Source organism: Ceratosolen solmsi, unplaced genomic scaffold (assembly GCF_000503995.2).
Source record: "Ceratosolen solmsi marchali unplaced genomic scaffold, CerSol_1.0 scaffold10, whole genome shotgun sequence".
In the NCBI taxonomy this organism is placed as follows: Eukaryota; Metazoa; Arthropoda; class Insecta; order Hymenoptera; family Agaonidae; genus Ceratosolen; species Ceratosolen solmsi.
In genome coordinates, this window is record NW_011948412.1 from 395,844 (window position 1) to 413,894 (window position 18,051).

General features: G+C 27.4%; 1 protein-coding gene across 1 annotated transcript; it reads right to left on the bottom strand.

The window, feature by feature from the left end:
- Positions 1–2,197: 2,197 nt before the first annotated feature.
- LOC105363925 (uncharacterized) lies at positions 2,198–17,544 on the bottom strand. Its single transcript, XM_011501739.1, has 6 exons — positions 17,478–17,544; positions 16,729–16,889; positions 14,411–14,458; positions 13,117–13,171; positions 12,148–12,602; positions 2,198–2,510 (listed from the first exon to the last, which is right to left on the bottom strand). The coding sequence occupies exons 1-6, from the start codon at positions 17,542–17,544 to the stop codon at positions 2,277–2,279; spliced, it is 1,020 nt and encodes a 339-aa protein (XP_011500041.1). The 3' UTR covers positions 2,198–2,276.
- Positions 17,545–18,051: the final 507 nt, after the last annotated feature.

Here is an 18,051-nt window from a genome sequence, read left to right on the forward strand (position 1 = left end):
TATATATATATATATATATATATATATATATATATATATATATATATATAACTAATAAAAAGATAACGAAAAATTATATTCTATCAAAATTCTTAATTGAATTAATAATTTTCCACGTATATCTTTCAAAAACATGTATACAGGTACGCATAGAAATGATATATCGATGCGTGTTATATATAAATTAAGCATTCTTATTACTACTCTCGCGATTCGTGAATAATTTAGTCGATATACTTTATAGATTATTATGTATTGGTAATTCATTAGATTTTATTATATTTTATTCTATTTTTTTCTGTTATAAGAAAAGTAAGTTATACTTAAATTATAAGTTAAATAATTATAGTTATTAATTACAGAAATAAATTAATCAAATACGTTATTATTATTAATGCGAAAAACGTAGAACCTTACGTACAATATTGCGTAATACATATAGTGTCATCACGTATTAAATTAATTCACTAATTATATATTTTTTAAATTGTTAGCAAAGGATAGACAAAAATACAATTTTAGTAATTATCTGAAAAATGTGAAATACCTTAATCATTACAAATTATTCATAATATTGTCAAAACTATGACTATTATTACTGCCATAACTACGATTATTAATATTATAAGAATATTTGTATCTATTAGAAGGTCAGTGTAATTAAAATATATTACGATGAACATTTATAATTATTTTTTTGATTATAAAGTGATATAAATTTACAGAACTTCATTGATTTTCATAATTAAGAATTATAAAATATAAATTATATTGTATTATCAACTGCATTCACAATAAACTAGCTACTTTGTAAATAAAAGTATTTGATTCTTTAATATTAATTACCGTACATTTTTTACCCTAACCAAACAAGTAGTCACTAAATTATACTTTAAAGGTATTTAAATACTACACAGATTTAATTATTATACAAAGGTCTTTGGTTTTATTGTAAGTTATTTAACTTTCTTCTATATTTTATATATTTTATTTTTACAATTAATTTTTACTCATATAATTATTAAACTTTTAATGTTGAAATAAAACACAGTCGAAAATAATAAAGTAGTTAAAATAATTGTAAATACACGACAATGCTACAATTAAATATTATATAATTACCTACATAACTTTTATGTTTACAGTACACTCACTTATAGTCTAGGATATTATATTTAAATATTTGTAGTTTCAATTGATTTCAATATTTTTATTTTTATTTTTCTTCTTAGATAATATTATATTTTCATATTTATTTTTTAAATTATTATAGAAATAATATAATATAACAAAGTCTTTGAATGAATTTTTCACTGCATTAAATAAATTTCAAGATGTACTTGTCTCGATAAATATAATATATGAATAAAGTGTAGCAGCTATTAAATATATATATATATATATATAGTAAAAATAATAATATTTGAAATAAGTAAAGAAAGAAAAAAAGTTTAGCCCTAGAATATAAATTTAAAATAGTTGCAATATGTTAGTAAAAAATTTATTTTTTACACATTATATAAATTTTTAATAGATTATATATTCATGTACTATATTGTATTACATTTTATTTTGTTTACTGAAAAAATATTTTTGATTTTATATATTAAATATTAAAGTTATAAATAACGAATGATAATTAACATATAAATTATATCAAATATATCTCACACTTGACCATTAATAAACCATTTATTAAATACATATATTTCCAGTTTATTTTAGCCTACAATTGTATCGATTAAAGTTATTACATTATTTTATCTTTCAAAGATAATAATGACATTAGTATATATTAATACATTTATTAACTTAATATTTAAATATTTTAATGAATAAATAAATAGATTCTAAATAGAATATAGTACACATTAACATTTATATAAATACATATATTAATTTTCATAATATAGATAAATTTACAAATAATTGCAAACAGATTTTTTGGATTCATAAACAAAAAATAATTAAAATAAAAAAATTATAAAATAAATAAATCTCATTTGATAATATTCAACATTCATTTTATTCAATAATTTAATAATGATTATGAAACATGAAAATAAAATTATATCACAGACTAACGTTTGTATCTACTTGTTATAGAACTTATTTTGCCTTTTTCTAAAGAAATATATAAATAATTAGATAGGTAGCTAAATTGATAAATAGATATAGATTTTAAATAAACAGAGAGAAAGAGAGAGAGATATGTGGAGAGGAAGAGCCAAGCAGGCACAGAAGAAACCATTAATATGCAACTAAATTACTAAATTTCAAATTACACATGGTAACTGTTCATAATTGAGGCACATGCCAGTATTGTCTTCTGGTGAAATTCCACTATCTTCTCCGGGTCCAAAGGCAACTCTTATATGAAAAGGTAGAGCCGACGTTTCTACATGGCAAGTCGAAATATTGCGAGATATCAAATCACTATCGCCGACTGAACTACAAAGCGAAATTCCGCAATGCTCAAGGTCACATATTCCTGCGACATCGTTTCCAGGCTAGAAGCAAATATGTACTAATATAAGAAAAAATTTCTACAGTAAGTATGTGTACGTGGCATATGAACGACATGTTTAATTTAATGGAATTATATTAAGATGTCCATCCAAATTTCAACAAGTCATTTACTATAATTTATTTTAATCGATTTTTATAACAATTATTTCAAATAAAGATAATGAAGTTGTAAAAGCCCGGATAAAATAATGAAGGAAAATTTGTAAGATCAAAATATATTTATACCAGAAGTTTTTTCAACAACATTTATCTCCATAATTGCTGTATTATTATTATTAATATTGTTATTATTATTAAATTACAAATATTATAATACATCGTATTCTTTAAAAAATAAAATTCAATATTAATATTCATTCATTGTTAAAATTTTTTAAATATATATTTAATTCAAAAATTATAATTTATTTATAACGTACTATTTTTTAGCTAGAGTAAATAATTTCAATCATTACTTACAACTTCTTAAATTACTTATATTTCTTCAGATATTCATTTTTAAATTTTATTTAATTATTATCCATATTTTTAATCGAAATAAAATTAATTATTTCCTTATTTAAAAAATATTGTTCATTGATAGATGTTTTATGATAAGAGATTTGAAAAAATGAAATTGCATGATATATATTTGATTTGTATGGGTTTACTGACAATATTATATACAAGGTAAATAAAAATGATACAAATATTTGGACTGCAAAATCTTATTAAAAATAATTAACTATATTAAGAAAAGACAATTTATAATGAGTATGTAAAATAATTATATATATATATATATATATGTTTGTTCGAAAGTTGTGTTATTTCTTGGTTCGAACTGCCAGTGTTTCGATAGCTTTGATAATTTTCCGCCCGCTCTAGCAGATGCTTAAGGTGGGAGTCAAGTGGAAGCATTATAGTAATGTGCAGTATGTGCAAACTTCGTTAACATATGATTTATTAACAGTTACAATAGTACTAAGCAGGATTCATTTCTTATAGAACAGTGTAAACTCTGTCTTATCTCAATGATGTGGTTACTCCTTGATGGTGACGATGTCGTGGCCTCTGCTAGTGTTGTAAGGACTAGCAGAGATGTGCTCACATTCCTGTGTAGGACGTGTGGCCTTGAAATGAATGCATGCACGCGCGCCTATGTAGTACATATGGCCTTGAAGTGTATACATGAATATACCTGGAGACTATGCTTATTGTGGCTGTGTAATTTCTCGTCATGCGGCCAGCACCCTTGACTGCTTCTAACTGTGCACACTTAGCAATTAAAATGTATGTCCCTTGGGATGGCAGTATAGTTTTTCCTTAATGTAGTCAGCAACCTTGATTGCTTGTACGTATGGCACGCTTGGCAATTAAACTTGTGTCCCCTTGGATGGCTTCAATGCGTAAGAAATAATTGAATGACCCGGTGTGTGGCCTATAACACTAGCTGAATAACGTAATGACTTGTAATTGTTGACCGACTGATTCTCAATGAGCGACTGGGCGCTGTCTGCTGCCTTTAAGTATCTACGCTGCAGCTCACTTAGCTAGCAACAAAGCATCGCCGATACCGTACTGAAATCCTACATGAGGCGCAAAAGAAAAATCTAGAAGTTTCGAGAATTCTAAGAAAAGAACAAAGCTTAAGAAATTTGGAGAATTTCAGGCGATGTTATTAGTCGTAGACCATATAAACATTGCAGGCCATTTGAAACCAAAACATAAGAAGTACACGAAAGTTCTCGTCTCGAGTGTTTACAGAAACCTGAGAGCTAGAAAGACTAGCGATGCTGATAGCCAACGGTCTTAGAAATTGCTTCAATCCCGAATAATGTTTAAAACGCTTAAAATCAGTACGTAAATGTATATATGTACGATTAATTTTCAACTTTCGCTTCTAATGCAATACAAAAATTATATTTACATAACTAAATTATTGTGTTTTAAATAATATTACAATTACATTTCTCTTTCCTTTAACAATTTATCAACATTCTTATTTACAAATACTAATTCCATAATAGCATGTATTATTTATAATTTTATAATATGTTTGTATTAAAATTTCAAAATGATAGAAATATGAATCTTATAAAGTTTGAAATCACACATTTTTAATGATTATGATTAAAAATTCGTACTATTATTTATGGTAATATAACGTAAACAATTTCATTTGAATAACAATATTCTCCATTGTTGTTAAATCATGTACTTTATAAAAGACAGTAGTATCTAATTTAAAATTAGTAGGAACAATTATTTTAAAGATTTATGTTATAAGTATGAAAAAATTATATTTACTAAATTTCACAATATTAAAATTAATATAAAAATCAATATTTATAATTAATAACATTAAATTAAATTATAAATTTACACATTTTAAACTATTTATAATTTAACTCATGCTGGAATTAGATATATTATTACAAAAAAAATTAATAAATATACGTTTTTTTAGTCAATAATTTATTCAGTGTATGAAAACAATTGCAGTATACTGTGCGATGATAATTAGATAACAATAAGATTCCTGTCACCTAATTTCTTTTTTAATAATTATAATTCATTCACTACAATAAGATATAATTTTAAAAATTGTAATTGGTTATGAACTTTTTAAAAAAACGTTATATAGAAAATGGAATGCATTAGTTACTATTAACTGAATTACTACAATATATTAATTAATTATATTCATTTAAAATTTGAATAGTGTCAAATAAATATAAATCATTTTGAATTATTTATTTTATATTATTAATTTATTATTAAAATATTAATTTATTTTATATTATTGGTATAATTATTTTATATATAATATTAATAATAATGTATTTGTTATAATAACGTTAGAAATTTATTTCACTAATAATCCATTTTTTCAATTTATAATATAATATATTATATTATATTATATATTTTAATTGCTTAATAATTTTATGTAACCTTGTATATATAAAAGAATTTGATTTTAAATATATATAAATATACATTTATATAAGGCTGTGCATGTAGCCATATACGCATGTATACCGACATATGTGTGTATGTGCAGGCGCCTACATGCATTCGCATGTGTATAGTTATATCAAATAAGGTATATACATAATGATGATATTCAAATACAATTGAACTTTTATTATTTCAATTACTTTTATTGTTTCAAGAGTTTAATTTTTCATTAGTCACGTTTTTTAAATTGTAATACCACAATAGCTAAGATATAAGATTAATTAATTTTTTATTCCTTTAACTTCATATTTGAATTAATATTATTTTATATTTATAATGGAAATGAAAAGTAATAGGACTGTTGTGATGAACTTTTGATATGCTATTAGTAAATTTATTTTTCATAGTATAAACTCTAAACATAGTTAAATAAATCAATTAAAATGGATATGAAATGGAAATCTTGAAATTTAATTTAACAAAGTATTATAATGAACTTTAGTTACTTATTAATATTGTGTAATTTTAATATTACAAATAACTTACTGAATATATTCTAAATATATTATTAAAATTAATGAAAATATCAACTGAAAAACTTTTAGTTCCTTTAATATATTTTAATATTTCGAATAATCGAAAAAATGCTGTTATAAATCTCGTTTTATTTTTATACATAATTTTATTATAGGCAATTTCATGCATAAGACTTTATAATTTAAATATCTTTTTGTTTTATTTATAATACAAAAGTAATTGTTTTATGCGCAATATTACATTACTAGTAGCGATTATTTATAGATTGTTTATTTTGTGCTTTTATATGCGTATTATAACCAGTTAGGAAAAACTCGATGTCATAATTTAAAACATGTATTCAAGTGTGTATATATGGATTATTTAAACATTCTTTATTTATTTCATGCAAAATTCGTTGTTTTATCTATCTATTTAATTGTCATTGTTAAAAATCATTCATTCAAAAGTAAAAATATCGTTTATTTGTTATTTAAAAAACATTATTTAAAAATTTATTTTTAAATTTATCACTTTGAGAGTTTTAAAATTACTATTAAATTTAGCATTTGAAACGAGATAAGTTTTTCTTTTGATCTAGTTATTTGAGGTCAGAAATTTTTTTTGGGTTTATTGCAGTTGAGATTACTGAAATTTAATTCTGAGTTTATTTCAGGAGGAATTTTGTAAAAAGTAGCATATATTAAAATTATTCAAAAAGTAAACTAACATTCAAATAACTTATTATGATTAATATATGGTCTTTGTGCAGAATTGTTTACATAATTATAGAACAATCTGAAAAAAGGGTGTAAATAACTCCGAAATAAAGGAGATACTTGGTTAAGAAGAGATGCTTAATTATCAAATAATAATAACAAATGAAATCTGACACTTGTATCTGAAACTAGTATTGGTTATTTTTAATATGTTTGCTAAAAATACTTTCTTGCAATTTGCACATTATCTTGAAAACTTGCACAGTATATCAATAAATTGTATTACTCTTCTTTACTTTTTAATTTAATTATCCTTTATTTACTTACTTATTATACATTATATTTAATATTATTCAAAAATTTATGATTTCATATCACTTTGTAAAGAACATTAACAACTTATGCGTTTGAACGTGATCTTTATTTAAATTCTCTCATTCCTAGATATTTTGAAGTTGATTCAGAATTCATTGATGCTAAAAAGATGTTATGAAATAAATATAAGTGATTTTTAAATTATGAAATTAAATATATTTTTTTACAGATTATAAACGAATAAAAATGATTATAATTGATTTTGATGATGGGTTTAAACTACTGGCGTGAGTAGTTTCTGACTTGAATGCTTTGTGTAGAATAGTATGATGCGGTTTGTAGCAGTTGTTGCATTTTGTTTAAGCTCTACACGAGCCGACTTTGTGGAATCTTAGGTAGTTTAAACAGAATTCGTGCTCTATCGCCAGATTTTTTCTCTCTATAGCTGACATGCCCCGAAATTGTGGACATGAAGGAATGGTATATCTGCCGGTGCAACATTTGCACTCATTCGACTTGTTTTTTGCTGTTGAGTAAGCTGACTGAGTTTTGTTCGCAGATATCTAGTACGTTTTTGATACTCTTTTTGTCGAAAATAGGGGCTGCGCTCTGGATCTGGGACCTTCTGTTAACATTTCGGTTTGTTTTAGCGCCCTCGGCGCGTTGTTAAAAACGTCTTTAATTAATCATGGCGCGGATATGAGTTGGATGTGCCAAGTGATGATTCCCATAATTCCATCGAGACACGCTCTAGCTGTTGGAAGATTTGACATACTAAGATGTAATTCCACAAATCTTCTGTTATGTCCAATTAAGGAGATGTTTAATTGCTTCTTCTGAACTATCAACGAGTTTTTCAAATGTAGCTGCGTACCCATTGATCGGATTTAAAGGGGGGAAATCTTACTGAGACTTGAATGAACCGATAGCCGCTTGTTATTATAACGTTCAGTGAGTAGCTTTGAGGCTAGGGTTAATGATTTCTTTGTCAGAGGGGGTCCAGAAATTAATTGTTCTATTAGACTGCCTACTGAGGTACGGAGATAATTCAGCTTTCAACCTTGCTAATGTCATTGTTTTCCATGGCCAATCCCGTGAAAAGGTTGTTGAATTCACACCAGTCTTCTTGTCTTCCGGAAAACTTGGGAAAGTTTCATAATGGAAGTTGCATCCTGTTTGATTTTGTTTTGGGTGGCGATGCTTCTCTTTTGTCAGATTCGGTTTTGTAGACTTGACGGATGTTCTTGATAATTTCTCGCGTGGTCGTGTATTGTGAGGATTCCTCGACATAGGTATTATTTTCAAAATATTCGTGATTACTCTGAGCAGCTGGCCAACTCATCTCCATATACGCATATTCTTTGATGAAGGCCTTGTGCACCTCTATGCGTGAGTATGCATCAGAGAGTTCTTTCAGGGTAAAATCGTGGTGCGATGAAGTGAATCTCTTAGCCAGATTCTTCAATATTGTGATGTGATTTAATTGTGTTTTTAATTTGAAAATGAACGTCCCTTGCTGGTGCGATATTAGTTTTAGGAGTCTTAATATTCTTTGTTTCCATCGGAGCTTCCTTAGTCAACATATTTATTGGCATGTACTCCAGAGAGGTAGGAGGTTGTTGCTCTCTGGATACGTACGTAGTTATGTCGTAGGTGGTGGTTTTCTATGTGGAGAGGTGGGAGATCGTAAATCTCTGGTTTCTCCTTAGTATAGAACCACGTGCTGTCTAGTATGCAGTGATGCAAAGGTATTGCTAAATTCTTGAAGTTGCACGTGTGCAGGGCACCGGTGAGATGCACTATCTTCTACTGTATTCAGCTCGAAGGACCAAATGATCGATAATGTGTTTGATTTTCTGGCTCGAACTACCAAGTTCGATAGTTCAGTTAATTTTCCGCCCGCCTTAACGTTGCTTAGGTAAGGACTTAAGAGGAAGGGCTGTAGAGATTGACAGTGTATGCAAACTACGTTAAAGCATCGTTTATTTTGGGTTTATTGACAATTACATTATTGTTGATTCTGAATTCACTTCTCATGGGAAAATGTGAACTATATTCTATCTCGATGTAGTTGCTCCTTGGTGATGGTGGCGACATCGTTAATGATGCTATAGAGATCAGCAATTGATTATGTATACTCCTTAAAAAGGAATATAGCTTGGGTATGTGGTCTATGCTAACGTTGTAAAGGTTAGAAAGGAGAGCTAACCATACTCATAAATGGAGTATGGAGTTATTTAGTGGTCCGTGCTACCGTTGTAACGATTAGCAGGGAGAGCCGACCATACTCATTAAGAGAGTATAAAATTAATTGATTAGTCTGTGATAACGTTGTAAAGATTAGCAGGGAGAGCCGACTATACTCATTAAGATAGTATGGAATTAATTGATTGGTAGTTACCCTCAATAGAGAATACTGGTATACCTTCATGTGAAGGAGTGGTCTGATACCATGCTTCTTGTAGGCGACTATTTCCTGATACTGCAGTCAGCACCCTTGACTGGTTGTTAACCGTTACGCACTGAAAAATTGAACGTGTGTTCCTTGCAATGGTTGCACTGAGAGAGCCTGATCGTGTGACGAACTCTTGACTATAGACTCCGGATTAATAACGTGGCTGAAGCATAGATGACTGACGAGGATAAGTAACTGACTGGGAGGAAAAAGTGACGACGTGTCTTGTTGCGCACTCGTTAAAAATCCACGCGGCAGCTAAGTTAGATGGCAACGATGCTTACGTGTTGCTATACGAGACTAGGCAGACTTGTAGAACATTCGAGAATTCTGCGAAAGCGAAGCTTTGTAAGGTTGGAGAATTCAATTGACGTTGCTATGCGGAGACTAGATAAACATTATAGGACATTAGAAAATAAGCTATAGAAGCTTCGAGAATTCCAGAGATCAATGTTTACATGTTCGAGAACTAGAAGGCTTATAAATTTCCGATTAGTCAAAAGTCTTGGAAAATTCTCCAATTTCGAATAAGTATAAATAGCAAGAAACAGTCGAATAAAAATTACATGTAGAACTTATATATATTATCATATATATATATATATAATGACGGAACTAACTTATGTATGGTTCTGCATTCAAAAGTAGAATGAATAACGTCTTTGCAACTTAACAAGATGGAATAATGATATATAGATGATATATAGATAATCATGTCTTTTCATGTTTACAGCAGCGTAGTCCTACTGTCGCATCTTATTCTTCGTAATCGGTGACAGAGTGAAGACCCTGGATCTGTCCATGTTGCAATTAAGCCGACATTAACGTATAATAATAGTTATACATATATCCATATAAACATAAGCATTTATTTATCGATTATTATAATATAAATAATATGGGGTTGTTCAGGATTGACGCAGTTTCCACGAATTTAAGACAAAGTAGGTCATACGCGCTGTACGGCGCACGGCACGCGCACTCGGGCGAATGTTTATAAACACAACTCGACAAGTCCGAGCAAGTTTTACGAAATGAAATCCGATATACTATAAGATCATACAAAAAAAGAACGCCTACGAAACTTCTAGAAGCTTCGTTTTCTAACGCCACAAAGAAGTTTTCGGTATAGCGATAAGTGGCGGCACTGTTGCCGGCATTGCATCCTGCTACATGTATATTTAAGGGCAGCTCACCATGTGGCGAGCTCATTGTCATCCTACTTCGTGCTCACTAAACTGTAATTGCCGCTCAGTGTTTTAGTATATACTGTGACGACGACACGTGGCCATATATTCGGTAGGCTAACTATTAATACACATGTGCATTAATAAAAAGAAATCGGCAGATTTGGTAGTGAGTTACAGTGAAGCTATTTGGAAAAGTAATTAAAGGGGACATCAGCCACACAGTAAAGCAACACACCTTGTCGGTAATTTCCAAGGTACAGATTTCTTATATTATTTAAATAAGCTAGTTGCGCAGAACGAGCAAATTGAGTTCAATAAAACTCGTCTATAAAAAGTCGGCAGGTGATAGAGCACGTTCTCTCGAATTAACCCTTCGTCATCGTGCATTTCCTCAAACGGTCGACACAATCGACGCAACGCATCAAGTTCATTGTCAAGGCCAGACAACAGTATATCGACTAATTGACTATAAATACATTTCATTAAGTCCTTCAAGAGCTCGAAGGCTTATCATTAATGACTCGTGTGTGTGACTAGCCCTTCTACTGCCCCCATAAATAATTAGAGACATAATTGATTACTTACCAATTTCCATAAACATCTTACACCATATCAAGTATAGTTATTCATACATCAAGCATACTTGATTCAAACACCATCTTCTCATGCAATCTCACAAGCATGATTGATTGACTACACCAGCTAATATTTACAACATCAACATTACCTCTACTTTAAGACACAGTAAATCCATAGCATCTACAATAATTTAAGAATACAAGAATGCACCCTCAATAGAATTATTTCTCTCTACATCAAAGTGCAATATTGTTATAATCATGTACAATAATAAACATTGTTTTACTAAAATACATAATATTTTTTTTTTAGCCCTTTCACTTAGTATTCTCCTTTAAGCTATCCTGACGAGAGACTAATCCACTGAACTATTGAATTGGCAGTTCGAGTCATAAACTAAACCCTTAAAATGGAACAGGGGTTAATTGTAATTAATGATATACAATTTAAATATTTGCAATAACTTTTTTCGTAATATAATATTAATGTATACAAATATTATTCAGTAAATTTTTGCAACATATTCATTAATGGTATTTAGATTATTGATAATTTTTTAAAAAGGAGATCTAAACAATTTTTCTTTACAATTAAAAAAAAATATATGTGTATGTGTGTATATATATATTCAATATAAAATGAGACGTGTTATCTATATTGGAGATTAATATATTTTTAAAGTACGAATTTTTATAATAATTCTTTTTTAAAATACAATTATAATTCAGTTGTAATATTCATATATTACAATAAATTTTAGTAAGTACTATAGTTCTCGGTTTATGCATACTAATATAATATTCTTAAAACATATATACAAATATATATTACATTTGAATAACTCTTAATAAAAAAATACAGACTCAAATTATTTGACGATAAATTAATTAAATTAACTTACCGTGATGAATTCTTCAAAATCACATGGAATTAGTATTCGATCTCTGCACCGGCCGATTCCGAATGCTATAATCTGAGGTCCGCTTCCCGACCCAGTTTCGCTTTGGCCATTGTCTTGAACTGCAATATTGGAACTAGTTGTCATGTTATACTGCTTCGCTCTTGAACCGCCAATTCGAAAGGATTCATTGGTACAAGGCGAATAGGATATGCTGCACATGCCGTACTGTTGTCGGATGCAAATTAAGTAATCATGATTGGCAAGATACCTGCCATTGGGTAGGTAGTTGAGGGTTTTCAGAATGCCATTGTTTGACTGCAAGTATTGTAGACAACCAGCTGGTGCCCTTTGCTCGAATCCCAATTGAATTATGCGCATTTCCCACATTCGAGACATTAAATTACCTGATAGACGGAAATTTATTGTTACCGGTTCCTCACATATATCTATGTAAACTGGAAATAATTATCTCTAATATCAATGCGCTCAAATGAGAGCTGTATTAATTTTTTCCAATTAATAATTGAATAATGATCAAAATATATCGCGATAAAAGAAAAAATTGGCATATTATTAGTGAAGTTTATTAGATATATCCTATAGAAAATGTATCTAATAGGAAATTTCAATATATTCAGAATGTACTGCACGAATTAAAAATATCTTCCAATTTAGTTCGATTATTTATATGTTTACTTATAAAAAATGTTTTTTATATTAAATTAGTAACTGATGTTTAAAAATAATAATTATATAAATAAAGATAATAATTATATGTATTAAACATATTTATATTTATCAAGAATTTAAATTATGTGGTTTTATTGAGTTAATTAATAGAGAGAGAGAGAGAGAGAGAGAGAGAGAGAGAGAGAAAGAGAGAGAGAGGGAGAGAAGTGAAAAATCCAAACTAAGTGTCTCAATTTAGAACGAGGCCGCTGTAATTTTCAAAATACTAAGTATACTTACTGTGCTGTCCACTATTCCAACCACAAAGCTGAAAAGTCTTTTCACCAGATCTAAGCTGAAAATATGCCATCAATTCAGTATTTTCACTACTATATATTCTAATTATAAATTTGATTAAGTATATAAAAAAAAAATATATATATATATATAAATTATTTTTATAAATATAAAAAATAATTGTTTAATTAATTAATATCATTTTAAATTCAGATTTATCGTTTTTATAAATAAAATTACAAAATCCTTCAGTGAAGTAACTTATAATTTGTATATTTTTGATAAAAATATATTTTTATATATGATTTATGAGACTTTCATATATATATATATATATATATATATATATATATATATATATATAGCAACTATATTCACAATTTTTATTTTCTAATTATCTTGTAATTCTTTACTTGATGAACGTAATATTAATTTTATTAGTAAAATCATATTTACGAATTTAATGTGAAATGAAAGGGACTTTCATTTTATATCAAGTTATTATCTAATTAAATACTATACATTCAAATAAAATATCTATTTTATTTTGATAAAATATATAGTAAAAATATATTATACTAGTTACAGAATTAATTATATATATAAGAATAAATTATTACATAAAAATTAAGAATAAAAAAATTGAATAAAAGAGCAATATTATTTACATGTTTTAAATCCTGATAGCTAATAAATATATTACAATGTAGTCAATCTTTTATTCAAATTATTTATAATCAATTTCCTTTGTACTTCTTTTTATCATTATAAAAATCAAGAATAATATTATTACTTATATGTATATTTATTTTAATCGAATATAAAAACACTTGAATATAAATTCTAAATTATAAATTCATTTGTATAGGTTTAGTTACTTTATCGTTATTATAATAAAAATGATAGGTTTATAAAAATTATTATTAACATTAATAATTTGAGTTTTATTAAAAAAAATTCTTATAAGCAAACATTCATTTTAAAAACAGTAGTTTTAAAACTTCAAAATATCTAAATCTTATTTCGAAGATAGATATAATATAAATATTTTATTTTCTTTAAATATTAATGGAACAGATTTAGTGCAAAATTTATTTTTGACATAAACGCGATATTGTTTGCTATGTTAATTGCCATGATTAAGGTGAATATTTCTTAACAACTCCAACAATATATATATATATATATATATATATATATATATATAATATATATAATAGTTTGAAAAATATTTTTTAGAAATTGATAAAAGACATAGAAATAGCTTAAATTAGATATGTAACAATCAAAACATTACCAATAAAACGTCTTCATCACAAATCCCAGTTTTTCTGTTAGGTTGTCCCTGAAAAAAATGCTTAAATTAATGCAACAGTAATGTCTATAATTACTTGATATTACTACACGTTATTGTCATAAATCAAGATTTCAATTGTAATATAAATAATTACATTATAAATATTCTAAATTTAATGTAAATATAATTTTATTATAATGAAATCATAATAATAAATATAAGATTAATAAAAAAAATTTATTGAACTAATGTTAAATTAATTTTTTTTAAATGTAATGTTTTGAAAATATAAAGTTAAAAATATAACAAAAATATTAAATAAATCAAAGTAATATATAAGGAATTGAAACCGTTATTATTCAAAATCAACTACCAAAACAGCCGATAAAATTTTTAGGAATAGTCTTTTTTTAATTATTGAACACTATTAGTTTTAAAAATAACTTAATAAAATTTTCCAATACTTCAATTATTTATTTAAGATAAACAAATTTTATATCCATTTCGAATTATTCAAATTATGGAAAAAACTTGTTTTTTATATAAAAATAATTCTTTTAATCGTGTGTAGTGGTTATTGTTTTTATATTTTTCCTATAGTAGTTTGAAACTATTAGAAATATAAAACATATAATACAAATATTTTGATTTCTATATTATTTACAAACTTATGTAGAAATTGAGCTACCATAAATACCTATTTACAGCTAACTTTATTTACAGATAACTTTAGTATGTTTTCACACTTTTAAACAAATAAGTGTGTGTAAAATTTAAATAACATTACTATATTATTAAAAATGGGTTAAAGATTTACATAAACAAATTCAGAAAAATTGTATTTGTTTGCTACACACGTACCATAATCCCGTAAAATTAAAATAGACAAAACAATTTTTTATATAGCACTGTCAATTGTAATATAAGAAATTATGATATCTTTCATTATTCAAAAACAAAAATAAGTATAGAGATTGAAATTGTTTTATGAATTTGATTCTAGGATGATATAATTGAAGTAGTACTTATTTACCAAATATCATATGTAAATATAAATTAATTCCAGTAAGTTTTATTCTGTCACAAATAAAATAAAAATAAAATAAAAATAAAATATTTTGAAATTAGAAATAATTATTTACTACAAAAATAAAAGAATATAGCACAGGCAATCGATAATAAAAAAAAAGTATATAAAAATGTAAACAATTAATAATAAAAATATAAATGTTGATTACTCTAAATTGAATATTTTTTAACATTTGAAAGCATCTAACAATGATATGTAATCTAAAAATATATATTAAGAAAGTGTTAAATAATTAATTTTTTACCTAGCTTTGTTCAATTTCACAATATATTACAAATGTTCTAATTAGCATCTAATATTTTTAAAAATATTTTTATAAACATGCATCTAAAAATGAAAAAATATAATGTAAGGCTATATTAAATCAGAACATTAAAATACTGTTTGTTACATAATAAAATTTTTTCAATTTAATTTATATAAAATTATGAGTACGCATGTAACAATGTAATAGAATATTGAATTAACATTACAAACATTATAATATATACATTCTATCGAACTGTATATCCATCTATTATTACAACGACTACCAAAGTAACTTTTTTGAAGTCGTGTTAAGCTTGCGTATATGCTTCTTGACCTGAGGTCAAACTATATTTATGTAAAGACTCCGTAAAATTAATCCTTCGTTAAAATTTTTTGATAAAAATATCAGTACCAGGTGTAAATAGATAATATTGGATTTAAAAGAAATTGAAATTATATTCGATATACAGGTTAAAATACGCTTTTAAAATTATACATGACAAGAAATTCGTTAACTTACTTTCATAAAAACACAATTTTTTCCAACAACTTTCAATGCAATTCAGTTCTGTATAGAAAAATCTTATAACAAATAATTAAAGTTATAGTAATTAAAGTTTTTTTATATAAAAACAATAGAATATAAAGAATAATGGTTTATTTATTGTAAAATTTTGATTACTTCAAATATGCTTGTTTTGTAATTTTTATGAATTTAAATGTATACAAAAAGATAATATTCTACTCAATCTATTTCTTAATATTTTACCTTTATTTTAAAATTTGGCTATACGTTAAAAATTTCTTTTAATGCAATATTATATAGTGTGCATTATATAGGCCATAAACAAACTACACTAAAAATATTAAATCACACTTTATATTTTCAAAATTTGTTCAACTTACAGATAGAATATTGAATAAGAAAGTTTAGAATATGCTAAAATAATCTATTACTAAATGCATAAAATAGACTTACAATATTGAAGTGAAGAAAATCGATTTTTAATTGACTAACTTGCTGATCAATTTTCTTGACAAGAATTGAGCAATTCATAGGTTGATCGATGAGACTCGGAAATCCTGGACTGGTAACGTACGTAAGGTTATTCTGGACCTCACCACCGCAGCTTGTTGTGACTTATTGAACATAAATAATATATAAAAATACTAACATTTGATTGTGCTCATGAGATCTGTAAATGTAACATTACTAACGAATTTAGATATCAACGATGTACCGCTCTTTTACTCCTACGATTTTCAATTTTTAGTTTGAAAACAAACATAAAAAAATAATTTTTACATTTCTACTTTTTTTAGTTTTTAAATTTTTATCAAAATTATATTTAATATGCTATATTAATTAATATTGTTCGGGATTGATGCAGTCCCATGAATTTCAAACAAAAGAAAGGTCATACGCGCTGTCCGGCATACAGCATGTGCGCCTAGACTGGCCCACACGTGCGGACTGGGACGCGTACTTGAGGAACGTTTACAAACAAATCCCGGAAAGTACGAGCAAGTTTACGACTCGACATATAATGTACTGTAAGATCACCCAACGGTATTACTCCTACTTTTCTCTCGTCGAACATTCTCGAAGGTTCTAGATTTTTCCTTCGACGCCTCGTGTAAGAATTAGTCCAACAACGACGATGCCTTATTGCCAGCTAAGTGAGCCGCCGAGTGGCTATATAAGGGACGCACGTGGCGCGCCTCTACCTCTTGCTGAAGATACCTCTTGCAGAAGATACCTCTTGCTGAAAATCATCTCTTGCCGTACCACCATCGCTCAACTGCGCTTGCGGCTAACATCTTGCCGTGACCCGACCGCAGTGAACCGACCATAGTGAACCGATCTAACCATCTACCAGTAAAAGCCATGACACACGGGTCTCGATCTGCCCTCAGCAGGACCGCCATGGAACGGTCGGTATTTTCAGCAGAGCCGCCACGGAACGATCAAGCCTTCGGTTCGTGCGCGTATTCAAAAGGCTCATTGTAACATCACATCGCTTTCACTCAAGTGTATCTGCCGCTCAGTGTTTAGTATAATGTGAAGACGACATGTGGCCACACATATTCGGCAACATAGTTAAAATTACACGCGTGCATAAGAATATGAAGTCGGCAGTTTAAATAGTGATCACAGTGAAGCCAATGGAACAGTAATCAAAAGGGGCATCACTCACACAGCAGTAAAATACCTTGCCTGCATTTTACAAGATACATCTTTTTATATTAATTAATCAGTTAGTCACGCCTCGCACACAACAAGTCGGGCAAACTTACGCTC